The 25678-nt window shown below is 52.6% G+C and overlaps 2 protein-coding genes across 4 annotated transcripts in view; one reads left to right on the forward strand and one right to left on the reverse strand.

The window, feature by feature from the left end:
* Window positions 1–2093: 2093 nt before the first annotated feature.
* LOC143808825 (uncharacterized) lies at window positions 2094–14855 on the reverse strand. Of its 3 annotated transcripts, none has more exons than XM_077291916.1 (5): window positions 14717–14846; window positions 4430–4477; window positions 4115–4274; window positions 3942–4019; window positions 2094–3762 (listed from the first exon to the last, which is right to left on the reverse strand). In XM_077291916.1, exons 2-5 carry the CDS (start codon window positions 4454–4456, stop codon window positions 2210–2212), a joined length of 1818 nt encoding a protein of 605 aa, XP_077148031.1. In that variant the 5' UTR covers window positions 4457–4477; window positions 14717–14846; the 3' UTR covers window positions 2094–2209. The 3 variants fall into 3 exon arrangements, with proteins under 3 accessions (XP_077148031.1, XP_077148033.1, XP_077148034.1); XM_077291918.1 differs by lacking the exon at window positions 14717–14846 and adding an exon at window positions 14643–14700; XM_077291919.1 differs by lacking the exon at window positions 4430–4477 and having other exon boundaries at window positions 14717–14855.
* Window positions 14856–16944: 2089 nt separating this feature from the next.
* The window catches only part of LOC143804095 (uncharacterized), a 40916-nt gene continuing 32182 nt past the window's right edge, over window positions 16945–25678 (forward strand). The window contains exons 1-3 of the mRNA XM_077281831.1: window positions 16945–17095; window positions 17177–17303; window positions 25108–25188. Coding sequence (XP_077137946.1) covers window positions 17078–17095; window positions 17177–17303; window positions 25108–25188 — 226 coding nt within the window. The 5' untranslated portion in view covers window positions 16945–17077. The remainder of the gene's footprint in view (window positions 17096–17176; window positions 17304–25107; window positions 25189–25678) is intronic.

Below are 25678 nucleotides of genomic sequence, written 5' to 3' on the forward strand. Positions count from 1 at the left end.
CCATAATATGCAAATAAAATGATAAAAAAACCGAAAATGTGATTTTCTGGATTTTTTTTTCTCAGTTTGTCTCCCATAGTTGAGGTCTACCTCTGATGTAAATTACAGACGCCTCTCATCTTTTTAAGTGGTGGAACTTGCACTATTGCTGACTGACTAAATACTTTTTTGCCCCACTGTATGTATGTATATATATATATATATATATATATATATATATATATATATATATATATATATATATATATATATTCCATGTGTTGGAATTGGAGGTGTATATACCATACACTCACTGTGAGTTCCCTAATAACTGGCCTAGTAGTGGAAACAGCTGCGGTCTCATCCATCACTCGTCAGTCAATTGGGTAATTGTCACGATGACTGAAGGCAGTAGAGTTGCGTTGCTTGACAAACTTGTGGCAATGGTGGGATCTCTACAATCTTTCTGGCTGATATCTTTGACATCACTCATTTGAGGGGATCCTCAGCAGTATCACCCCGCAGCGTGATATAGCTGAGTTCTTCCTTACAATGAGAGACATCATCATCATGAATAACGTTCACATTATCAACATCTGAATCACATGAAGTACCAGATCTGGGAGGGTTGTCAGTGCAGTATCAGGACAATGCAATGCGACATCATCAGGACGGTGTTGTATCAGGATGGTCCGGGATGGTGCGGAAAGAGGACAGTCCAGGATGAGGACAGTCAAGAACATTGCGGTATGTGAATGGCAGAGAAGGTTTCTCGTATTAGGATGGTACAGTATAGTGCAATATCAGGACGTTCTAGGATGGAGCAGTATGAGGATGTTGCGCTATGAGGAGAGTCCAGGTGGTCCCGTATGAAGATGGAGTAGTATCAGAATAGTTTGGTATGAGTACGGTGCTGTATGAGGATGATACTGTATGAGGACGGTGTGGTATGAGGACGATGCGGTGTGTGTAAAGTGAGGTGTGAGGATGGTGCGGTATGAGGATGATATTGTGGGAGAACACAGCTGTATGAGGACGGTGCGGTGTGAGGACGAAGCGATATGAGGACGATACTGTATGAGTACGGAGCGGTGTGAGGACAGAGCGGTGTGAGGACGGAGCGGTGTGAGGACGGTGTGGTATGAGGACAGTGCGGTATGAGGAAGTATGATGACCCTACTGTACCCCCCTCAAACTCCCGTGGCAAACTATGGTGACCTCAACACCGTATGATGCCCCCAACAGTGACCCCCACACAGAACAATGGACTCCACAAAATCCTCCATACAGAATAATAGCCACACATAGTGCTCCATACAGTATAATAGCCCCACATAGTGCTCCATACATTGTGATAGCCCCACATAGACCTCCACACAGTGTAATGACCCCACATAGCCCTTGACACAGTATAATGGGCCCCACACAGTCTTCCATACAGTATAATTGCCCCACATAGTCCTCTATACAGTATAATGGCCCCACATAGTCCTCCATACAGTATAATGGCCTCACATAGTCCTCTATACAGTATAATGGCCCCACATAGTGCTCCATACAGTATAATGGCTCCACATAGTCCTCCATATGGCATGATGGGTCAAATATAATTACCCTGAGCCAGAGTTTGACATGACTGTTCTAGTGGGACACATCTGAATCTACTTAGTGGAAGAAGTAGGGGTCTCCAGCAGCACAGAGTATTTCAGGAGATATATATGCACATCTTACAATATGGTCACATCTGTAATTACATAGATATAAGCTCTTCCAGCAGCACAGAGCAATTCAGGAGAGGAATGAGCCAATGGGATGGAGGGTGCAGGTGACATGATTTTAAGGAATTCTACACCAGAGGTGTTAAAAGGATGGCCTCTAGGGGAATATCCTCCCTCCCCTGACCAGAAGAAAGGGGCCAAGGCTGTCAAGACCCTGCCACCTGACATTTTAAGACCAGGCTGACAACCTCGTTCTCCCCCAGACTGTGTGCGATGTGACCTGCGTCCGATCCTGTGAATAATCCCAGCCTATGATCAGCTTTCTCAGTGGGTACACCCCACGCCCTGGCCCCTGTGGTGGCCCTCGGCACAATGTCGGCGGCTCACACGGGCGTAATTTCAGAGCTGAAGCTATTTATTAAAAATAAATAATAAGTTTCTGACAATTATTATGAACATGCAAAATAGAAACTGTGAAACGCCCAGACGATGGAACGCAGCTGCCATCTTGACTACTCTACTAATATAGTTCTGGGCCTCACGGGGGCAGCGCGCACACGGGGGCCCATGTCGTGAGTCTTCTCGTGCACTTTCAGGTGATACTTGATACTGTAACTCCGGGGACATCGGTTACACTTGTAGGGCCGCTCGCCGGTGTGGACGCGCTTGTGGATCTTCAGGGTGTAGGCCTTGGTGAAGCTCTTGTCACACACCTCACACTTGTAGGGCCGCGCACCGCTATGGTTTCGCCGGTGCTCAACAAAAGAGGAGCAGTCACTGAAGGCTCGGTCGCACTCATCGCATTTGTATGGCCGTTCGCCCGTGTGCGTGCGCTTGTGGACGGTCAGGTGGGACTTCTCACGGAAACTCTTGCTGCAGATGGTGCACAGGTATGGCTTGGCACCAGAGTGCACCCTGAGGTGCCGCACCATGGAGGAATAGTCACTGAAACTTTTGGTGCACTCGGTGCACTGGTACGGCCGCTCTCCGGTGTGGGTCCTCCTGTGGACGCGGAGGTGAGAGATGACGCTGAAGCTCTTAGGACATTCCATGCACTGGTAGGGCCTCTCTCCGCTGTGGATTCTCTTGTGGACGGTGAGGAGGTTGTTCTTGGAGAAGCACTTGTGGCACTCCTCGCACTGATACGGCTTCTCCCCCGTGTGGATCCTCAGATGAACTTTAAGGGTGTAGGACTTACCGAAGCTCTTCTCACAGACATGACACTTGTGGATCCTCTCTGGAGGAGCGGTCGGTTTGGCTCTCCGGAAGCGTCCAGCTTCGTGTGCCCACTCCTCATGTGTGGTTTTGTGGATTTTCAGCCGGATGTTCTGTGAGAAACTCTTGTCGCACTTGGGACACTGATACGGTTTCTCCCCAGTGTGAATTCTCTGGTGGACCTTCAGGTTGTAGGATTTACTGAAACCTTTCTCGCACACGTCACACATGTGTAGCTTCTTGGGTGGAGAGTCAGCCGGACGGCCGGTGGTGTCCTGCTGGAGGAGACGTCTCACTTCCTTCAATCTTCGATCCAGACGGTTGTGCTGGACCCTCAGGTGCTTCCTACGGGTGAGTTTGTCAGAAAAGCCCTTGCCACAATCGGAACACTTGTATGGATTCTCCTCAGTGTGCAGACGGCGGTGCAACTTCAGATAGTCTGAGCGGGAGAATCCCTTACCGCAGTCCCGGCAGATATATGGCTTCTCCCCAGTGTGAACTCGGGAGTGAATGCGGAGACGGTAACGGCTGGGGAAGGTTTTCTTACAGATGCTACAGGGGAAGGTGGAGTCCGGCTGGCGCTGCTTCCGGTAACAGTCCAGCAGCACGGACGCCGACTTCCGCTTCAGGAAGATCTTGTTCTGGGAGGAGGCATTGAGGCTGCGGCTCAGGGATGAGGGGACGGGCAACCAGTCTGCATCCTGCTGCTCCTCCTTCACAAGCCCCGGGTCAGAGGCACCTTGTCTCCTCCTCCTGCTCCTGAGCAATTCCTGGCTGACACATGGAGCAGACACAGATTCCTCCTTTATAATCACCGTCCGGATGGAAGACATGTCCAAATCTGTAGAATCTGAGAGAAGAGACACCAGTGAGCGCCACGTGATACACAGAAGAGATCTTGGAAATGATGAAGCTTTGATAAGAATGTATTCTCATGAAGCGGAGGCATCCTATAGGTGAGAGCCCCGCAGCGACAGTGGGGGAGGGGATGATATGGAAACGTCCCCATCACAGGACCCTTCCACTTACCACTCTCCTCCTTCACGGATGTCTGGGGTCTCCTTGCTCCTCGGACCAGCAGGACGTCACACACTTGTGCCTTGAGCCCTGAAATGAGTAGTAGAGTCATCCATTCCTAATATGGCGAAGCCTGGAGCTCCATCCCCATGCGATCTGACCAATGAGCCGTTAGCCCCCTGTACCTGGTACGCAGCTCTCCGTCTGCCAGGCGCCTCCCAGCGAGGTCACTGTCTCGTAGTTCTCCTTCATCACGCTCCGGTACAGCTCCTTCTGCCAGTCCTGCAGCCAACGCCACTCCGCTTCTGAGAAGTGTACCGCCACGTCCTCGAATGTGACCGACCCCTGTAAAGGGGAGGGGCAGTGAGTGACGGGGGCAGCATGTGGGCGACCAATACAACGTAGCCTCCTACTTATCTGATCACATCCTGAGTTGTGGGAGGTCGGCGCTGCCCCCACTGGTCACTGTGCAGCGCGGAATTGTGGGAGGAGACACTTACCGGATCATAGACCTCCGCCGGCTCCATCACCCCCTGAGAGTGGGGACCCTGTGGGAGAGCAAGACACAGTGACCCCCACGGGAGGGCAGCCAGGGAGCATGATGGGGATGAGTCATGTACATGGGATGATGGAGGAGGAGTCATGTACACGGGACGATGGGGATGAGTCGTGTTCACAGGATTAAGGGGGAGTAGTCATATATAAACAAGATGATGGGAGAGTGGTTATGTACACATGATGGGGGAGTAGTCACATTCAGTTGTGTGAAAAAGTGTTCATACCCTTCCTGATTTCCTATTCTTTTGCATGTTTGTCACACTTAAAGGTTTCCGATCACCAAGTATTAAACAAAGATAACACAAGTAATCACAAAATGCAGTTTAAAAATGAAGGTCTTTATTATTAAAGGGAATCTGTCACCCCAAAATTTGCATATAAGCTAAGGCCGCCAGCATCAGGGGCTTATCTACAGCATTCTGTAATGCATTCTGTAATGCTGTAGATAAGCCCCGATGTATCCTGAAAGATGAGAAAAAGAAGTTAGATTATACTCACCCAGGGGCGGTCCCGGTGCGGTCCGGTCCGATGGGTGTCGCCGTCCGGTTCGGGGCCTCCCATCATCATACGATGACGTCCTCTTCTTTGCTTTCTGCCGCAGGTCCTGCGCAGGCGTACTTTATCTGCCCTGTTGTGGGCAGAGCCAAGTACTGCAGTGCGCAGGCGCCGGGAAAGGTCAGAGAGGCCCAGCACCTGCGCACTGCAGTCCTTTGCTCTGCCCTCAACAGGGTAGATAAGTACGCCTGCGCAGGACCTGCGGCAGAAAGCAAAGAAGAGGACGTCATAATATAAAGATAGGAGGCCCCGGACCGGACTGCGACACCCATCGGACCGGACCGCACCGTGACCGTCCCTGCGTGAGTATAATCTAAGGTCTTTTTCTTATCTTTCAGGGTACATTGGCGGCTTATCTACAGCATTACAGAATGCATTACAGAATGCTAAACCACTAAAGAATATAGTGCCATAGTCCAATGGTACAAAAATCGTAGAAAAAAGTTTATTATATAAATATACGACAAAGAACATGGTCAGCACAGCCGGGAATGTGAACAACAAAGCACATGGAAACTAGGAGTAAGGCAATGAATCCCAAATATGAGTCAATAAATAGTGCCTTCAGGCACATAATATATAATACATAGTGGGTTCACATTAATAATCACATAGCCATGTCCTGCAATGGCATCAGGAATATGCTGTATAGAGTCAAACATATATAAAATTACAGTATCGCCCCCTGAGGAAGGACTGTACCGAAACGCGCGTCGGGGTGGGCAGGAGCTGGCGTGATTTCCCCTTCATTAGTGGTAGGTTCACATATCTATTTGTATTTATGCATGTCCGGGATTTTTGTTATAAGACATTGTTATACTATGTGAGTCTTTGAGCGATACGGTCATTTTATAAATGTTTGACTCTATACAGCATATTCCCGATGCCATTGCAGGACATGGCTATGTGATTATTAATGTGAACCCACTATGTATTATATATTATGTGCCTGAAGGCACTATTTATTGACTCATATTTGGGATTCATTGCCTTACTCCTAGTTTCCATGTGCTTTGTTGTTCGCATTGCCCACTGTGCTGACCATGTTCTTTGTCGTATATTTATATAATAAAACTTTTTTCTCCGATTTTTGAACCATTGGACTATGGCACTATATTCTTTAGTGGTTTAGTGTGTCCCACACTTTTCCAGGTATTGGCTGATTTTAGAACATAGTTGTATATGACATTATGACTACACAATCTTACAGCAGCCAACAGTGTTTGCCTTGTTTTGCATGTTTATTACAGAATGCTGTAGATAAGCCCCTGATGCCGGTGGACTTAACTTATAGGCGAATTTTGGGGTGACAGATTCGCTCTAAGGGAAAAAGAAATCAAAACCTACAGGATCCTGTGTGAAAAAGTGATTGCTCCCTAAACCTAATATCTGGTTGGGCCGCCCTTATCAGCAACAACTACAATCAGGCGTTTTCGACAACTGGCAATGAGTCTTTTACAACGCTCTGAAGGAATTTTGGCTGCTCGTCTTTGCAGAATTGTTGTAATTCAGCCACATTGGAGGCTTCCGAGCATGAACCACCTTTTTAAGGTCATGTCACAGCACCTCATTCGGATTAAGGACAGGAATTCACCTAGGCCACTCCAAAGTCTTCATTTTGTTTTTCTTAAGCCATTCAGAGGTGGACTTGCTGGTGTGTTTTGGATCTTTGTTCTGCTGCATAAGCCAAGTGCGCTTTAGCTTGAGGTCACAAACAGATGGTCGGACATTCTCCATCACGATTTTTTTGGTAGACAGCTTGTTTCTTCAGAGAGGAAGAGGACTAGAAGTCTAGCACCACCTAATGGAAGTAGCAATCCTAACAGACAATGTCGACCCTTTAACGAGCCTTGTCACATGACTTAGGATAAAAGCCAAACCAGAATCTCAATTTGCAGACACTGTGTTTCAGGGTACTGCCCCTCGTCAGTGCAAAGTGGAGATCTGGTTTGGCTGATTGAGAGGCGTCTGACCGGGATCCAAAAAGTATCGTTTGTCCTTGGAAATATGCAAATTGTCTCTTCAGAGAGGATTGCTACTTCCAATAGGTGGCATTAGAGTTCTAGTCCTCTTCCTCTCTGAAGAGACAATTTGCATATTTCCCAGAGGAGCATTGCGGCTTTAAGTCTGCTCACCTCGACATGCTTAACATGCCACTCTCCGCAAGGACAAACGATACTTCTTGGATCTTTGGTAGACAGAATTCATGGTTCCATTTACCACAGCAAGTCTTCCAGGTCCAGAAGCAGCGAACCAGCCTCAGACCATCACACTACCACCACCATATTTTACTGTTGGTATGATGTTCCTTTTCTGAAATTCGGTGCTACTTCTACACCAGATGTAATGGGACATACCCTTTCCAAAAAGTTCATCTTTTGTCTCATCAGTCCACAGAGTATTTTCCCAAAAGTCTTGGGAATCATCAAGAGGTTTTCTGGAAAAACTGAGACGAGCCTTTATGTTCTTACTAGATGGTGGCCCGATTCTAACGCATCGGGTATTCTAGAATATGTATGTCCATGTAGTATATTGCCCAGCCACGTAGTATATTGCCCAGCCACGTAGTATATTGCCCAGCCACGTAGTATATTGCCCAGTGACGTAGTATATTGCCCAGTTACGTAGTATATTGCCCAGTGACGTAGTATATTGCCCAGTGACGTAGTATATTGCCCAGTTACATTGTATATTGCCCAGTGACGTAGTATATTGCCCAGTTACATTGTATATTGCCCAGTGACGTAGTATACAGCACAGAGCCACATAGTATATTGCCCAGTTACGTAGTATATTGCCCAGTGACGTTGTATATTGCCCAGTTACATTGTATATTGCCCAGTGACGTAGTATACAGCACAGAGCCACATAGTATATTGCCCAATGACGTAGTATAATGCCCAGCCACGTAGTATATTGCCCAGTGACGTAGTATATTGCCCAGCCACGTAGTATATTGCCCAGTGGCGTAGTATATTGCCCAGTGACGTAGTATATTTCCCAGTTACGTAGTATATTGCCCAGTGACGTAGTATATTGCCCAGCCACGTAGTATATTGCCCAGCCACGTAGTATATTGCCCAGTGACGTAGTATATTGCCCATTGACATAGTATATTGCCCAGTGACGTAGTATATTGCCCAGCCACGTAGTATATTGCCCAGTGACGTAGTATATTGCCCATTGACATAGTATATTGCCCAGTGACGTAGTATACAGCACAGAGCCACGTAGCATATTGCCCAGCCACGTAGTATATTGCCCAGTGACGTAGTATATTTCCCAGTTACGTAGTATATTGCCCAGTGACGTAGTATATTGCCCAGCCACGTAGTATATTGCCCAGCCACGTAGTATATTGCCCAGTGATGTAGTATATTGCCCATTGACATAGTATATTGCCCAGTGACGTAGTATACAGCACAGAGCCACGTAGCATATTGCCCAGCCACGTAGTATATTGCACAGTGACGTAGTATACAGCACAGAGCCACGTAGTATATTGCACAGCCCATGTAGTATATTGCCCAGTGACGTAGTATATTGCCCAGCCACGTATGACACAGGTTAAAAAAATAAAAAATAAACATATACTCACCTTCCGCAGGCGCGTTGTAGCTCTGTCGCCTGTGTGGGGTGCAGGCGGCAGCTTCCGGTCCCAGGGTGTGATGACGTCGCAGTCACGTGACCGTGTCGCGGTCACATGACCGTGACATCACGGCAGGTCCTTTCCGCGCAGGCGCACAGGACTTGTGATGACATAGCGGTCACATGACCGTGACATCATGGCAGGTCCTTCTGCCAGACCATCCTTGCCACCGGAACGTGCTGCTTGCATCACGAGGAGCGGGAAAGGCGGCATAAGTGAGTATATAATCATTTTTTTAAATTATTTTTAACATTAGATGTTTTTACTATTGACGCTGCATAGGCTGCGTCAATAGTAAAAAACTTGGTCACACAGAGTTAATAGCAGCGGTAACGGAGTGCGTTACCCGTGGCATAACGCGGTCTGTTGCCGCCGGCATTAACCCTGTGTGAGCGGTGACCGGAGGGTTGTATGCGGGCACCAGGCAGTGAGTGCGGGGAGTAAGGAGCGGCCATTTTCTTCCAGACTGTGCGCGTCACTGATTGGTCGTGGCAATGGTCGTGGGCGTTTTGCCACAACCAATCAGTGACTTGGATTCCATGACAGACAGAGGCCGCGACCAATGAATATCCGTGACAGACAGAAGGACAGACAGACAGAAAGACAGAAGTGACCCTTAGACAATCATATAGCAGACTGCTCAACAGTGGTTTTCGTCTTGGAACTCTGCAATGCAGAACATTTTTTCGAAAGTCTTTTTCTTATGGTGGAGTCATGAAGACTGATCTTAACTGAGGCAAGTGAGGCCTGAAGTTCTTTGGATGTTGTGGGGTCTTTTGTGACCTCTTGGATGAGTTGTCGCTGTGCTCTTGGGGTCATTTTGGCTGTTCACACTTGGGAACATTCACCACTGTTTCATGTTTTCGCAATTTGTGGGTGCTCTCATCTGCTGTACTGGCTGTCTTTAGTAAGACCGGATGGACCAGGGCTCATACCACTGAATGCCCTCTCTCTGTCCCCGTGGGCAGAACATTACTCAGACAACACAGGGTGAGGATAACACCGTGTGGCAATAATTTGTTGAACCACCAACACACAATAGCTACAGAACAGTCCCAACAAATATCCAAGATGGTGCAAATTACAGAGGCTCACCCTTCCGCTGACTCGCTGGGATTAGAGCTACTTCTAGGGCCGACTACCCCCATCAGTGGCTCCCCGCTTTTGGCGGGCCCCCACAGTGAGGAGATAACAACAAGCTTAGGAAGCTAACCGAGAGCAGTGAGGTATGTGGCCAGGAGACCCGACTGTCCCAACCTGGATTCTTTAAGACGTCTCTAGGGTTTCAGTGATGGTCAATGTAGCAGTCCTGTGTTCTTCCAGCTGAGTCCGTAGTCCCTTAAGCTCATATTCTGTAGAGTCACACGGACCAGAAAAAAAGTCTCATTATACAGAGGCATGTAACCTATTTTTAGATTTAACAAGTGTCCTTCAGTCTAGCATCATATATAAGGAAAATAATGGTGATGAGGTCAAGTAGCATTACTTGATTATTTAAACGATTTCATAGTTTTTCAGTTTTTCCTCCTCTGTTTTTGAGTCAACAAACCGGCTCCATAACACAATGCATAATTAGCATATCAGCAAACATCATTGTTCAGTGGCCATGCCTCACTGTTTTACATACATAACAGAAAATAAACTGTAGAAGATAATATTGGGGGTTAATATTAGTCCTACAAGAAGAGACAACAGTTTATGATTCTGGGCCGACACAATTTACATCTGGCATAATTTAGAAAAAAATGTTGCTTTGTCACAAATGGCTCTCACTGTGGATCGCAGGAGTCCCAAAGCTTTAGAATTGGCTTTATAACCTTTTCCAGACTGATGGATCTCAATTACTTTGTTTCTCATTTGTTCCAGAATTTCTTTGGATCGCAGCATGATGTCTAGCTTTTCAGGATCTTTTGGTCTACTTCACTTTGTCAGGCAGGTCCTATTTAAGTGATTTCTTTATTGAGGACAGATGTGGCAGTAATCAGGCCTAGATGTGGCTGGGGAATGTGAACTCATCTTCCCAAACATGTGATAAACCACAGAAAATTTATGTTTTAAGTTGGGCAATCACTTTCTCACACTGGGCCCTGGAGGTTTGGATTTCTTTTTCCATTAATAATAAAGACCCTCATTTATAAACTGCATTTTGTGATTACTTGTGTTATTTTTGTCTAATATTTACATTTGTTTGGTGATTGGAAACATTTAAGTGTGAGAAACAAGGAAAAGAAAAGGAAATCCGGAAGGGGGTGAACACTTTTTTTGCACATAACGGCATATACAGGATGATAGGAAGTAGTAGTCACATATACAGGATGATGGGAGAGTAGTCACATATACAGGATGATGGGGGAGTAGTCACATATACAGGATGATAGGAAGTAGTAGTCACATATACAGGATGATGGGAGAGTAGTCACATATACAGGATGATGGGGGAGTAGTCACATATACAGGATGATGGGGGAGTAGTCACATACACAGGATGATGGGGGAGTAGTCACATATACAGGATGATGGGAGAGTAGTCACATATACAGGATGATGGGGGAGTAGTCACATACACAGGATGATGGGGGAGTAGTCACATATACAGGATGATGGGGGAGTAGTCACATATACCGGATGATGGGGGAGTAGTCACATATACAGGATGATGGGGGAGTAGTCACATACACAGGATGATAGGAAGTAGTAGTCACATATACAGGATGATGGGAGAGTAGTCACTTAGGCTACGTTCACATTTGCGGCCAGCGCCGCAGCGTCGGGCGCCGCAGCGGCGCCGCATGCGTCATGCGCCCCTATATTTAACATGGGGGCGCATGGACATGCGGCGCACTTGCGTTTTGCGCCGCATGCGTCGCTGCGGCGCCCGCGTCGGGGCGCAGAGGACGCAGCAAGTTGCATTTTTGCTGCGTCCAAATTCAATGAGAAAAACGACGCATGCGGCGCAAAACGCAGCGTTGTGCATGCGTTTTGCTGCGTTTTTGTTTGCGTTGTGCGCTGCGGCGCCGACGCTGCGGCGCACAACGCAAATGTGAACGTAGCCTAATACAGGATGATGGGGGAGTAGTCACATATACAGGATGATGGGAGAGTAGTCACATATACAGGATGATGGGAGAGTAGTCACATATACAGGATGATGGGAGAGTAGTCACATATACAGGATGATGGGAGAGTAGTCACATATACAGGATGATGGGAGAGTAGTCACATATACAGGATGATGGGGGAGTAGTCACATACACAGGATGATGGGGGAGTAGTCACATACACAGGATGATGGGGGAGTAGTCACATATACAGGATGATGGGGGAGTAGTCACATATACAGGATGATGGGAGAGTAGTCACATATACAGGATGATGGGAGAATAGTCACATATACAGGATGATGGGAGAGTAGTCACATATACAGGATGATGGGAGAGTAGTCACATATACAGGATGATGGGGGAGTAGTCACATATACAGGATGATGGGGGAGTAGTCACATATACAGGATGATGGGGGAGTAGTCACATATACAGGATGATGGGGGGAGTAGTCACATATACAGGATGATGGGGAGTAGTCACATATACAGGATGATGGGGGAGTAGTCACATGCACAGGATGATGGGGGAGTAGTCACATACACAGGATGATGGGGGAGTAGTCACATATACAGGATGATGGGGGAGTAGTCACATATACCGGATGATGGGGGAGTAGTCACATATACAGGATGATGGGGAGTAGTCACATATACAGGATGATGGGAGAGTAGTCACATATACAGGATGATGGGAGAGTAGTCACATATACAGGATGATGGGAGAGTAGTCACATATACAGGATGATGGGAGAGTAGTCACATATACAGGATGATGGGGGAGTAGTCACATACACAGGATGATGGGGAGTAGTCACATATACAGGATGATGGGGGAGTAGTCACATATACAGGATGATGGGGGAGTAGTCACATATACAGGATGATGGGGAGTAGTCACATATACAGGATGATGGGAGAGTAGTCACATATACAGGATGATGGGAGAGTAGTCACATATACAGGATGATGGGAGAGTAGTCACATATACAGGATGATGGGAGAGTAGTCACATATACAGGATGATGGGGGAGTAGTCACATATACAGGATGATGGGGGAGTAGTCACATACACAGGATGATGGGGAGTAGTCACATATACAGGATGATGGGGGAGTAGTCACATATACAGGATGATGGGGGAGTAGTCACATATACAGGATGATGGGGAGTAGTCACATATACAGGATGATGGGGGAGTAGTCACATATACACAGGATGATGGGGGAGTAGTCACATATACAGGATGATGGGGGAGTAGTCACATATACAGGATGATGGGGAGTAGTCACATATACAGGATGATGGGGGAGTAGTCACATATACAGGATGATGGGGGAGTAGTCACATATACAGGATGATGGGGGAGTAGTCACATATACAGGATGATGGGGGAGTAGTCACATATACAGGATGATGGGGGAGTAGTCACATATACAGGATGATGGGGAGTAGTCACATATACAGGATGATGGGGGAGTAGTCACATATACAGGATGATGGGGAGTAGTCACATATACAGGATGATGGGGGAGTAGTCACATATACAGGATGATGGGGAGTAGTCACATATACAGGATGATGGGGGAGTAGTCACATATACAGGATGATGGGAGAGTAGTCACATATACAGGATGATGGGGAGTAGTCACATATACAGGATGATGGGGGAGTAGTCACATATACAGGATGATGGGGAGTAGTCACATATACAGGATGATGGGGAGTAGTCACATATACAGGATGATGGGGGAGTAGTCACATATACAGGATGATGGGGAGTAGTCACATATACAGGATGATGGGGGAGTAGTCACATATACAGGATGATGGGGGAGTAGTCACATATACAGGATGATGGGGAGTAGTCACATATACAGGATGATGGGGGAGTAGTCACATATACAGGATGATGGGGAGTAGTCACATATACAGGATGATGGGAGAATAGTCACATATACAGGATGATGGGGGAGTAGTCACATATACAGGATGATGGGGGAGTAGTCACATATACAGGATGATGGGAGAGTAGTCACATATACAGGATGATGGGGAGTAGTCACATATACAGGATGATGGGGGAGTAGTCACATATACAGGATGATGGGGGAGTAGTCACATATACAGGATGATGGGGGAGTAGTCACATATACAGGATGATGGGAGAGTAGTCACATACACAGGATGATGGGGGAGTAGTCACATATACAGGATGATGGGGGAGTAGTCACATATACAGGATGATGGGGGAGTAGTCACATATACAGGATGATGGGGGAGTAGTCACATATACAGGATGATGGGAGAGTAGTCACATATACAGGATGATGGGGAGTAGTCACATATACAGGATGATGGGGGAGTAGTCACATATACAGGATGATGGGAGAGTAGTCACATACACAGGATGATGGGGGAGTAGTCACATATACAGGATGATGGGGGAGTAGTCACATATACAGGATGATGGGGGAGTAGTCACATATACAGGATGATGGGGGAGTAGTCACATATACAGGATGATGGGAGAGTAGTCACATATACAGGATGATGGGGAGTAGTCACATATACAGGATGATGGGGGAGTAGTCACATATACAGGATGATGGGGAGTAGTCACATATACAGGATGATGGGGGAGTAGTCACATACACAGGATGATGGGGGAGTAGTCACATATACAGGATGATGGGGGAGTAGTCACATACACAGGATGATGGGGGAGTAGTCACATACACAGGATGATGGGGGAGTAGTCACATATACAGGATGATGGGGGAGTAGTCACATACACAGGATGATGGGGGAGTAGTCACATACACAGGATGATGGGGGAGTAGTCACATACACAGGATGATGAGACTTGTAGTGATGTGCAGCATTGAGAATCCTCGGCTGCTGTATGACGTCACCATTGCTCACCTTGTTTTTATCAGGTGACTCATGACGTCATGGCCCAGTAATGACGTAGGGTGACGTCATTGCGGAGTTTTGAGGAGGTTCAGATAACTGCCGTCTACAGCGCGGAGCTCCGGCCGGATGTGACGTCACTGGACAGGGCTCAGGCCAAACATGGGATTCAGGATACAATAACATGGCCGCGGCCGCCCCTCAGCTGACAGCGGACTACGGAAATATGGCCGCCAGGACAATCTGCACCACGTGATGACCAAGCGTACTGCGCCTGCGCACTGCTACTATCCCGGATCTGGACTTTAGAAACGAATTAGAGGCGTCTGTGGAGAAACGGGAGAAAAGCGGGAGAGGCCGCGTGCACGGAGGTACTCCCGGTACGTGGCGCACGATCTGATCATGTGATTTCGGGAACTTTGGTTATTCTTGTTACCCCCGGCCCGCTCCTCTCCACCCGCCCCCGAATGCCGCTCCTTCCCCTCCACCCCGCACCCCCCGACTGCTTCTCTTCCCCTCCACCCCCGACCCGACTGCTTCTCTTCCCCTCCACCCCCGACCCGACTGCTTCTCTTCCCCTCCACCCCCGACCCGACCGCTTCTCTTCCCCTCCACCCCCGACCCGACCGCTTCTCTTCCCCTCCACCCCCGACCCGACTGCTTCTCTTCCCCTCCACCCCCGACTGCTTCTCTTCCCCTCCACCCCCGACCCGACTGCTTCTCTTCCCCTCCACCCCCGACCCGACTGCTTCTCTTCCCCTCCACCCCCGACCCGACCGCTTCTCTTCCCCTCCACCCCCGACCCGACCGCTTCTCTTCCCCTCCACCCCCGACCCGACCGCTTCTCTTCCCCTCCACCCCCGACCCGACTGCTTCTCTTCCCCTCCACCCCCGACCCGACTGCTTCTCTTCCCCTCCACCCTAGACCCGACTGCTTCTCTTCCCATCCACCCCGCGTTCCCTGACCCGACTGCTTTTCTTCCCTCCACCCCACTTGCCTCACCCCCTGGCCCCACTCCCCCCAACCCCACTGCTTGTCTTCCTCTCCACCCGCTCACCCCATCCCTCGACCTGACTGCTGCTCTTCCTTTCTACCACAGCCCGCTCCTCTCCACCCGCCCCCTACTTCCGCTCTTCCCCTCCACCCCACTCCCTCCCGCCGCTCCGACGGCTTCTCCCCCCTCCCACCTGGACCCCTCGACCCGACAGCTTCGACCCTGTTCCTTGACCGCCACATCTCCCTGTCCCAAGAGCCGATTTTTCTACTCCGCGCCTCGACTTCCACATCTCCCAGGCCTGACGGCTTCTCTTCCCGTCAGCCCCGACGGTTGCTCCTTCCCTCCCCCCACACCCCTTTAACCATCCTTCCCCTCCACCCCGTGCCCCGACTGACGCATCGCCCTGCCCCAATGGCCGATCTTCCACTCCACTCCCCGCACCACCCAACCCCGACTGCTTCCACCCCGTGCCCTGAGTGCCACATCTCCCTGCCCCGACGGCCGCTCTTCCCGTCCACCCCAACAGCCGCGCTCCTACTCCGCCCTCCGCCCTGCTCCCCGATGGCCGCTCTCCCCCTCCGCTGCGCTCCGCCTCTGCCCCGACGGCCGCTCTTCCCCTCCACCCTACACTGACAGCCGCTCTTTTTTTCCACCCCATGCCCTGACTGCCACATCTCCCTGCCCCAGCAACCGCTCTTCCCGTCTTCCCCGTCGGCCGCTCCTTCCTACACCCCGCGCCTTGTTGACCACTCTTCCCCTCCACCCTACACGGACTGCCGCTGTTCCTTCCCCCCCCACGTGCCCTGACTGCCATATCTCCCTGCCCCGATGGCCGCACTTCCCCTCCCCGCGGCCCAATGTCCGCCGTCCTCAGTTCTGACTGACGCTTGCACACCTTCCCTGCTATATTCCTATACAGTCTGAGATTGCTAGGAAATCATCGCAGTCTCCCCCCACACCACACTTACTTCAGGCTTATGAAGGGTCCGAGACGTCGCGCTCACAGAAAATATATTCATCTGTTTATTGCATCATCATTGAGGAATAAACACAATAAATCTAATTTGGAGAAAAACCACTGTTAATGGAAATCTGATCTGTGGTCTTCTTTATATTTAGAAGCTCCTGAGCTTGTGGTCGCTGTACTGGAGCTTGGACCTGTGTGCACCACTGACTGCTGCTATCACAGGCCGTGTCCAGCGGGCGGAGCTGTCCGGGCCGTGTCCAGCGGGCGGAGCTGTCCGGGCCGTGTCCAGCGGGCGGAGCTGTCCGGGCCGTGTCCAGCGGGCGGAGCTGTCCGGGCCGTGTCCAGCGGGCGGAGCTGTCCGGGCCGTGTCCTGCTTACCTCATTTTGCCCAAAAGAGAGCTGCAGACAATGGAGGCAGCTCAGCGGGTAAGTCACCCCAAGTCCACGTACATGAAGGAGCCCGTTGTGACCATGGTGTGTTACTGATTGCTGAATCTTCCTCCTCAGGCCTCCATCTCATTCACAGAAGTGGTCGCCTCGTTCTCGGAGGAGCAGTGGGACATCCTGGCAGACTGGCAGCGCCGTCTTTACGGGAGCGCCATGCACGAGATCCACAATGTGCTCCTCCACCTCGGTGAGTGCTGCCTGACTGCTCCACCCTCAGAGTCCATATAAACAGCACAGTATCTCCGCACCGTCCCCCCTCCTGACTGGGAGACAGGTTATGGATGGTTTTGTAAGTCAGCGTTAGTAGTTTGAACTGGATATGCTGGGGAATTGGGAGCCAGTGAACAGATTTGCGGAGGAGTAGTGAGGTGGATTAGTCGGTCAGCAGAGTTATGGATGGACTGGAGAGGTGCGAGAGTGTTAGCAGGGAGGCCACAGAGGAGGATGTTGCAGTAGTCAAGGCGGGAGATGATGAGGGCATTTTAGTGGATTGAGTGTTGAGGAAAGAATGGATACTGGAAATACTTTTGAGTTAGAGGTGGCCAGGGCTTAGATGTGCTATGCGAAGGGCAGGGCAGACTTAAGGGTTACTCCAAGGCAGCGGATTTCTGGAACACGGGAAATGTGACATCATTTATTGTGAAAGATCAGGTAGGGAAGATACGTGAGATGGAGGAATGATCAAGAGTTCAGATTTGTCCACATTGAGTTTGAGGAAGCGAGAGGAGAAGGAGGATATGGCTGGTGGACACTCCGGGATTCTGGAGAGCAGAGAGGTGGATCTGGGCCAGAGAGGTTGATCTGAGTGTCGTCGGCATATAGATGATACCGGTAGTCATGGGAGTTTAAGTTGTCCCAGGCTGAGTGTATAGATGGAGAAGAGTAGGAGTCCTAGGACAGAGCATAGAGAGACTCCCATCAGAGAGGGCGGGATGAGGAGGTAGTGTGGGAGACGCTAGATGTGCGGATGGTAAGGTATGAGGAGATCCAGGATAGGGCGAGGTCTTTGACACCAAAGGAAGAGCGAATCTGCAGTAGGAGGCAGTGGTCAACTGTTGAAGGCAGAGGACCGGTCAAGAATTAGGAGTATAGAGAATTGTCTGTTAGCTTTGGCAGTAAATAAGTCCTTAGTAGTTTTGGTCAGGGCAGTTTTGATGGGGACAGAAGCCGGATTGTAGGTCAAAGAGGAAGTTAGATGAGAGGTGGTAGGAGAGTTCAGTGTAGGCATCTTGTTTGAGGTGTTTGTAGACGAATGGGAGCATCAATACGGGACGATGTCTGGTTGTAGAGGTCGGGTCGAGTGATGGTTCCTTCAGGATATATGTGATTGTGGCAGAAGGGATGGTACCAGAAGTTAGTGATAGGTTGAAGAGATGGGTTAGGGATGAGATGAGGTGTTGAGTAACTGTTTAAAGTGCCCCTGTCAGCAGGATTGTACTCAGTGACTACAGACAGTGTCAGGTCGGCGCTGTTATACTGATTACAATGATACCTGGTAATGGAATCAGTCTTGTGGTTGTTGTGGAATCTTTATTTTCTATTTTGAGTTAATGATATGCTCATGCTCCGGGGCGGCCTGTGGGGGGGTCTTCATGTGGTGCTCTGATTAGGTATTCATCAGTATGGCTTCTGATAAGTCACTGATCTCTCCCTAGTTTACATAATGATTATTATATATATATATATATATATATATATATCTTGGGGAAAAAAACCCTTCTGCAGGCAGGTGCCGGTGGTGGCAGCCAGATCGCATATGTAATGTGTTTATAATTAATTTCTTTGTAGTTTTCCTGATATTCCTTAAAAAAAGAAAAACAAATCTGTATGTAACTGGCGCCTGGCACTGGACAGTGATCCAATAGCTGCTACTGCTCATGCGCCGGTGGCACCATCTTGCTAGAAAAAAAAAGTCCTCCTCCCAAGATGGCGCTCGCCTTTACTCACCCAGTTCCAAAGTTCAGGTCTTCCTTGTTCTCAATGGGGTTCGGGTTCTGGTTGAAGAACTTCCACGCATCCGCTCATCTCTACCGTTTTGGTGTTGTGGTATAAAGAAGATACGAGGGTGGTGAAGTAGGCCTGTTTAGTAGATGTGAGGGATGACTTGAATGCGAGTGTGGCTTGTATGGATGCAGTGAAGTCTTCCTGTGAATGTATTTTCTTCAATCACCGCTCTGTAACCCTGGACACTCGCCAAAGCTTTTTAGTGAGGTTGTTGTGCCAGGGTTGTCTAGTGATTCGTCACACTGCCATGGACGAGTGGGGCGACTGAGTCAATAGCTGATGCGAGTGTTGTGCTGTAGAAATTGGGGGCACTTTGTTATGGAGTGAAGATATGAAGGACAGCGGGAGAATAGAATTGGAGAGCGTGTGGATGGCTAGGTGTGTGAGGCTTCTGCCGGAGTGCGTTAGTCGCTGGACATGGAGGACAGGTGAGGAGGACAGGGATGAGAAAGAGAGTAGCTGGTGGCCAGAAGGGGGAGTGAGGTTAGCTAGGGAGCAGAGTCGGGTGAATATAAGATCTAATGTATGTCCGTCTGTGTGGGTGACTGAGGAGGACCATTAAGACCAAAGGATGAAGTAAGGGACAGGAGTTTGGAGGCTGCTGACTGGTGGGTGTCAGTGGGGATGTTGAAGTCTCCCATGATGATGGTGGTGATATCTGCACAGAAAATGTAGAAGCCAGGTGGACAATTGTTCAATAAAGGCAGTCTCCTGGCCCGTAGGTCGGTACATGACAGCCACTCGGAGGTTGGAGGGAGAGTGGATACAGACCGAGAGCACTTTAAAAAAAAAAAAAAAAAAAAGTGTGTTTGGTGGGATTGGGTTGAAGGAGAAGTTGTTAGAATGGAGAAGACCCACTCCTTCATCATGTCTGTTGCCGGGCGAGGAATGTGGGTGAAGTGGAAGACACCGGCCTGTTGCACAGCGTAGCAGGGGAGTCGGTGTCGCAGGGTGTCAGCCATGTTTCGATGAGGCCAGGAAAGATAGATTATGAGCGGTAAAGAGGTAATCAATGATGCGGCGCTTATTGCAGTTACAACAGGCGTTCCAAGAACATTCCAGAGAAAGAAAGAAAGCAGCAGAGTGGGGTCAAGGGAATGGGTTTTATGTTGGAGAGATTACGATAGGTTCCAGTAGATGTTGAGTGATAGGAGGGAGAAATAGTTGGGGGCATCAGCTGTGGGGCTCTGAATCGGGAGATATACCACCAGCAGTGAGGCAGAGAAAAGAGAGGGGGCCAGAGGAGGTGGGAGAAGAGGGGGCCAGAGGAGGCGGGAGAAGGCGTGGGGACCAGAGGACTTGGGAGAAGAAGAGGTGGGCAGAGGAGGCGGGAGAAGGCGAGGGGGCCAGAGGAGTTGGGAGAAGAAGAGGTGGGCAGAGGAGGCGGGAGAAGGCGAGGGGGCCAGAGGAGTTGGGAGAAGAAGAGGTGGACAGAGGAGGCGGGAGGGGGCCAGAGGAGGCGGGAGAAGGCGAGGGGACCAGAGGAGGCGGGAGAAGGCGAGGGGGCCAGAGGAGGCGGGAGAAGGCGAGGGGGCCAGAGGAGGCGGGAGAAGGCGAGGGGGCCAGAGGAGGCGGGAGAAGGCGAGGGGGCCAGAGGAGGCGGGAGAAGGCGAGGGGGCCAGAGGAGGCGGGAGAAGGCGAGGGGGCCAGAGGAGGCGGGAGAAGGCGAGGGGGCCAGAGGAGGCGGGAGAAGGCGAGGGGGCCAGAGGAGGCGGGAGAAGGCGAGGGGGCCAGAGGAGGCGGGAGAAGGCGAGGGGGCCAGAGGAGGCGGGAGAAGGCGAGGGGGCCAGAGGAGGCGGGAGAAGGTGGGAGAAGGTGAAAGGGCAAGAGGAGGCTGGAGAAGGCGAGGGGGCCAGAGGAGGCTGGAGAAGGCGAGGGGGCCAGAGGAGGCGGGAGAAGGCGAGGGGGCCAGAGGAGGCGGGAGAAGGCGAGGGGGCCAGAGGAGGCGGGAGAAGGCGAGGGGGCCAGAGGAGGCGGGAGAAGGTGGGAGAAGGTGAAAGGGCAAGAGGAGGCTGGAGAAGGCGAGGGGGACAGAGGAGGCTGGAGAAGGCGAGGGGGACAGAGGAGGCGGGAGAAGGCGAGGGGGCCAGAGGAGGCAGGAGAAGTGGAGAAATTTAGATCAGGCGGGAGAAGGCGAGGGGGACAGAGGAGGCAGGACAAGTGGAGAAATTTAGATCAGGCGGGAGAAGGCGAGGGGGCCAGAGGAGGCGGGAGAAGGCGAGGGGGCCAGAGGAAGCGGGAGAAGGCGAGGGGGCCAGAGGAGGCGGGAGAAGGCGAGGGGGCCAGAGGAGGCGGGAGAAGGCGAGGGGGCCAGAGGAGGCGGGAGAAGGCGAGGTGGCCAGAGGAGGCGGGAGAAGGCGAGGGGGCCAGAGGAGGCGGGAGAAGGCGAGGGGGCCAGAGGAGGCGGGAGAAGGCGAGGGGGCCAGAGGAGGCGGGAGAAGGCGAGGGGGCCAGAGGAGGCGGGAGAAGGCGAGGGGGCCAGAGGAGGCGGGAGAAGGCGAGGGGGCCAGAGGAGGCGGGAGAAGGCGAGGGGGCCAGAGGAGTTGGGAGAAGAAGAGGTGGGCAGAGGAGGCGGGAGAAGGCGAGGGGGCCAGAGGAGTTGGGAGAAGAAGAGGTGGACAGAGGAGGCGGGAGGGGGCCAGAGGAGGCGGGAGAAGGCGAGGGGGCCAGAGGAGGCGGGAGAAGGCGAGGGGGCCAGAGGAGGCGGGAGAAGGCGAGGGGGCCAGAGGAGGCGGGAGAAGGCGAGGGGGCCAGAGGAGGCGGGAGAAGGCGAGGGGGCCAGAGGAGGCGGGAGAAGGCGAGGGGGCCAGAGGAGGCGGGAGAAGGCGAGGGGGCCAGAGGAGGCGGGAGAAGGCGAGGGGGCCAGAGGAGGCGGGAGAAGGCGAGGGGGCCAGAGGAGGCGGGAGAAGGTGGGAGAAGGTGAAAGGGCAAGAGGAGGCTGGAGAAGGCGAGGGGGCCAGAGGAGGTGGGAGAAGGCGAGGGGGCCAGAGGAGGCGGGAGAAGGCGAGGGGGCCAGAGGAGGCGGGAGAAGGCGAGGGGGCCAGAGGAGGCGGGAGAAGGTGGGAGAAGGTGAAAGGGCAAGAGGAGGCTGGAGAAGGCGAGGGGGACAGAGGAGGCTGGAGAAGGCGAGGGGGACAGAGGAGGCGGGAGAAGGCGAGGGGGCCAGAGGAGGCAGGAGAAGTGGAGAAATTTAGATCAGGCGGGAGAAGGCGAGGGGGACAGAGGAGGCAGGACAAGTGGAGAAATTTAGATCAGGCGGGAGAAGGCGAGGGGGCCAGAGGAGGCGGGAGAAGGCGAGGGGGCCAGAGGAAGCGGGAGAAGGCGAGGGGGCCAGAGGAGGCGGGAGAAGGCGAGGGGGCCAGAGGAGGCGGGAGAAGGCGAGGGGGCCAGAGGAGGCGGGAGAAGGCGAGGGGGCCAGAGGAGGCGGGAGAAGGCGAGGGGGCCAGAGGAGGCGGGAGAAGGCGAGGGGGCCAGAGGAGGCGGGAGAAGGCGAGGGGGCCAGAGGAGGCGGGAGAAGGCGAGGGGGCCAGAGGAGGCGGGAGAAGGCGAGGGGGCCAGAGGAGGCGGGAGAAGGCGAGGGGGCCAGAGGAGGCGGGAGAAGGCGAGGGGGCCAGAGGAGGCGGGAGAAGGCGAGGGGGCCAGAGGAGGCGGGAGAAGGCGAGGGGGCCAGAGGAGGCGGGAGAAGGCGAAGGGGCCAGAGGAGGCGGGAGAAGGTGAGGGGGCGGGAGAAGGCGAGGGGGCCAGGAGGCGGGAGAAGGCGAGGGGGCCAGAGGAGGCGGGAGAAGGCGAGGGGGCCAGAGGAGGCGGGAGAAGGCGAGGGGGCCAGAGGAGGCGGGAGAAGGCGAGGGGGCCAGAGGAGGCGGGAGAAGGCGAGGGGGCCAGAGGAGGCGGGAGAAGGCGAGGGGGCCAGAGGAGGCGGGAGCAGTCGAGGGGGCCAGAGGAGTTGGGAGAAGAAGAGGTGCACAGAGGAGGCGGGAGAAGGCGAGGGGGCCAGAGGAGGCGGGAGAAGGCGAGGGGGCCAGAGGAGGCGGGAGAAGGCGAGGGGGCCAGAGGAGGCGGGAGAAGGCGAGGGGGCCAGAGGAGGCGGGAGAAGGCGAGGGGGCCAGAGGAGGCGGGAGAAGGCGAGGGGGCCAGAGGAGGCGGGAGAAGGCGAGGGGGCCAGAGGAGGCGGGAGAAGGCGAGGGGGCCAGAGGAGGCGGGAGAAGGCGAGGGGGCCAGAGGAGGCGGGAGAAGGCGAGGGGGCCAGAGGAGGCGGGAGAAGAAGAGGTGGACAGAGGAGGCGGGAGAAGGCGAGGGGGCCAGAGGAGGCGGGAGAAGGCGAGGGGGCCAGAGGAGGCGGGAGAAGGCGAGGGGGCCAGAGGAGGCGGGAGAAGGCGAGGGGACCAGAGGAGGCGAGGGGGCCAGAGGAGGCGGGAGAAGGCGAAGGGGCCAGAGGAGGCGGGAGGAGGCGAGGGGACCAGAGGAGGCGAGGGGGCCAGAGGAGGCGGGAGAAGGCGAGGGGGCCAGAGGAGGCGGGAGAATGCGAGGGGCCCAGAGGAGGCGGGAGAAGGCGAGGGGGCCAGAGGAGGTGGGAGAAGGTGAAAGGGCAAGAGGAGGTGGGAGAAGGCGAGGGGGACAGAGGAGGCTGGAGAAGGCGAGGGGGCCAGAGGAAGCAGGAGAAGTGGAGAAATTTAGATCAGGTGTGAGAAGGCGAGGGGGCCAGAGGAGGCGGGAGAAGACGAGGGGGCCAGAGGAGGCGGGAGGAGGCGAGGGGACCAGAGGAGGCGAGGGGGCCAGAGGAGGCGGGAGAAGGCGAGGGGGCCAGAGGAGGCGGGAGAAGGCGAGGGGATCAGAGGAGGCGAGGGGGCCAGAGGAGGCGGGAGAAGGCGAAGGGGCCAGAGGAGGCGGGAGAAAGTGGGAGAAGGTGAAAGGGCAAGAGGAGGTGGGAGAAGGCGAGGGGGACAGAGGAGGCTGGAGAAGGCGAGGAGGCAGGAGAAGTGGAGAAATTTAGATCAGGTGTGAGAAGGCGAGGGGGCCAGAGGAGGCGGGAGAAGGCGAGGGGACCAGAGGAGGCGAGGGGGCCAGAGGAGGCGGGAGAAGGCGAGGGGACCAGAGGAGGCGAGGGGGCCAGAGGAGGCGGGAGAAGGCGAGGGGACCAGAGGAGGCGAGGGGGCCAGAGGAGGCTGGAGAAGGTGGGAGAAGGTGAAAGGGCAAGAGGAGGTGGGAGAAGGCGAGGGGGCCAGAGGAGGCAGGAGAAGTGGAGAAATTTAGATCAGGTGGGAGAAGGCGAGAGGTGGAGAGAGACAGGAGGTGGGAGAAGGTTGAGAGAGTGGAGAGATGAGGAGCGAGGGAAAGTGGGAGGAAGGGAGAGAGAGAAGAGGTGGGAGAATGAGAATCTCCGGCGTGTTAGGAGGGAAATGAGGTTGCGGAGCAGGTCTGCAGATGGGGTCGGGGGTGTAAGAGGGAGGTGAGATATTTGGAGAGTGCTGGAGTTTGGGATTGTGAAGGAGAGTAAGGATTAGTGGAGCAATCACTGTATGGACGCTTTCACATTGCTTTAGTTACACGCCCGGGGGCCGCATCTACGAAGTGTGAGTTTCGCCTCCAGTAGGCGTACTCGCCCAAACATGGTGCACGCTCCGTTCACTCTTCTGGCGCCATTCTAACCTATGGCCCTGTTGACACCTACGCCGTAATCCCTTTTTGTGGGGGATTCGGACACAAGCAACAACTGGGCTCACAAACGGGTGCCTGAATGCCATGTCAGTGCACACTAAGGGCAAATGTCAGCACGGTGAAAGTTGTGGGAAAGTAAAGAGGCTGGTGCAGTGAGTAAGCAGTTGTAGCTCTTCCCTTCTGGTCACTTTCTGGTGTATTTCTAATGTGCACCTAATAAGCTGCACTGAGATGGAGCCGCACACAGACCACCTATTTCCCATGGCTGACGGCTGCTGTTGTAGGACACAACTAGCCGTTTTTTCCTCTCATCGCTCCATTTCCCTTCTCAGGGTATCGTATTGAGAATTCGGGGGTCCTGATCCGAATCGCCAGCGAAGAGGAATCCAAGAGGCGCGGTCACTCCCAGGAAGGTAACTGCTGAAAAATCCTAAATGTGGGGGTGCAGCTTCTATCACTGCCTGTGGGAAGGAAGACACCCAGACCTTTCTCTAACACCATGTGGTCACTGTGTGTACTGCGCCCTATATAATAGGGAGGTCTCTGTACTGACACCATGTGGTCACTGCGTGTATTGTACTCATAATAGAGGATCTGCACCCCGTGTGATAAGGAGTCTCTGTACTGACACAATGTGGTCGCTGTGTGCACTGCACCCCATGTAATAGGGAGTCTCTGTACTGTCGCCATGTGGTCACTGCGTGTATTGCACTAAGGGCTTCTTTCCACTTGTGAGATAAACGTCCGTGTCTCGCATGTGAAAACCAAGCTATGGCGCCGGCACTCCAGAGCGGAGCTTGAGACCGCATAGGAACACATGGAGCTGCACTCTCCGCTCCAAATGTGACGGCGCCACAGCTTGGTTTCCACATGCGAGACACGGACGTGTTTCTCGCAAGTGGA

This window comes from Ranitomeya variabilis, chromosome 2 (assembly GCF_051348905.1).
Source record: "Ranitomeya variabilis isolate aRanVar5 chromosome 2, aRanVar5.hap1, whole genome shotgun sequence".
NCBI lineage: Eukaryota > Metazoa > Chordata > Amphibia > Anura > Dendrobatidae > Ranitomeya > Ranitomeya variabilis.

Bases quoted from the DNA above. Each gene is read 5' to 3' on its own strand.
- LOC143808825 (XM_077291916.1), bottom strand. From the start codon at position 4,456: ATGGAGCCGGCGGAGGTCTATGATCCG. The intron at 4,275-4,429 runs GTAAGTGTCTCC...TCCCCTTTACAG, and splicing joins CGGCGGAGGTCTATGATCCG to GGGTCGGTCACATTCGAGGA. The intron at 4,020-4,114 runs GTACAGGGGGCT...TACTCATTTCAG, and splicing joins GACGGAGAGCTGCGTACCAG to GGCTCAAGGCACAAGTGTGT.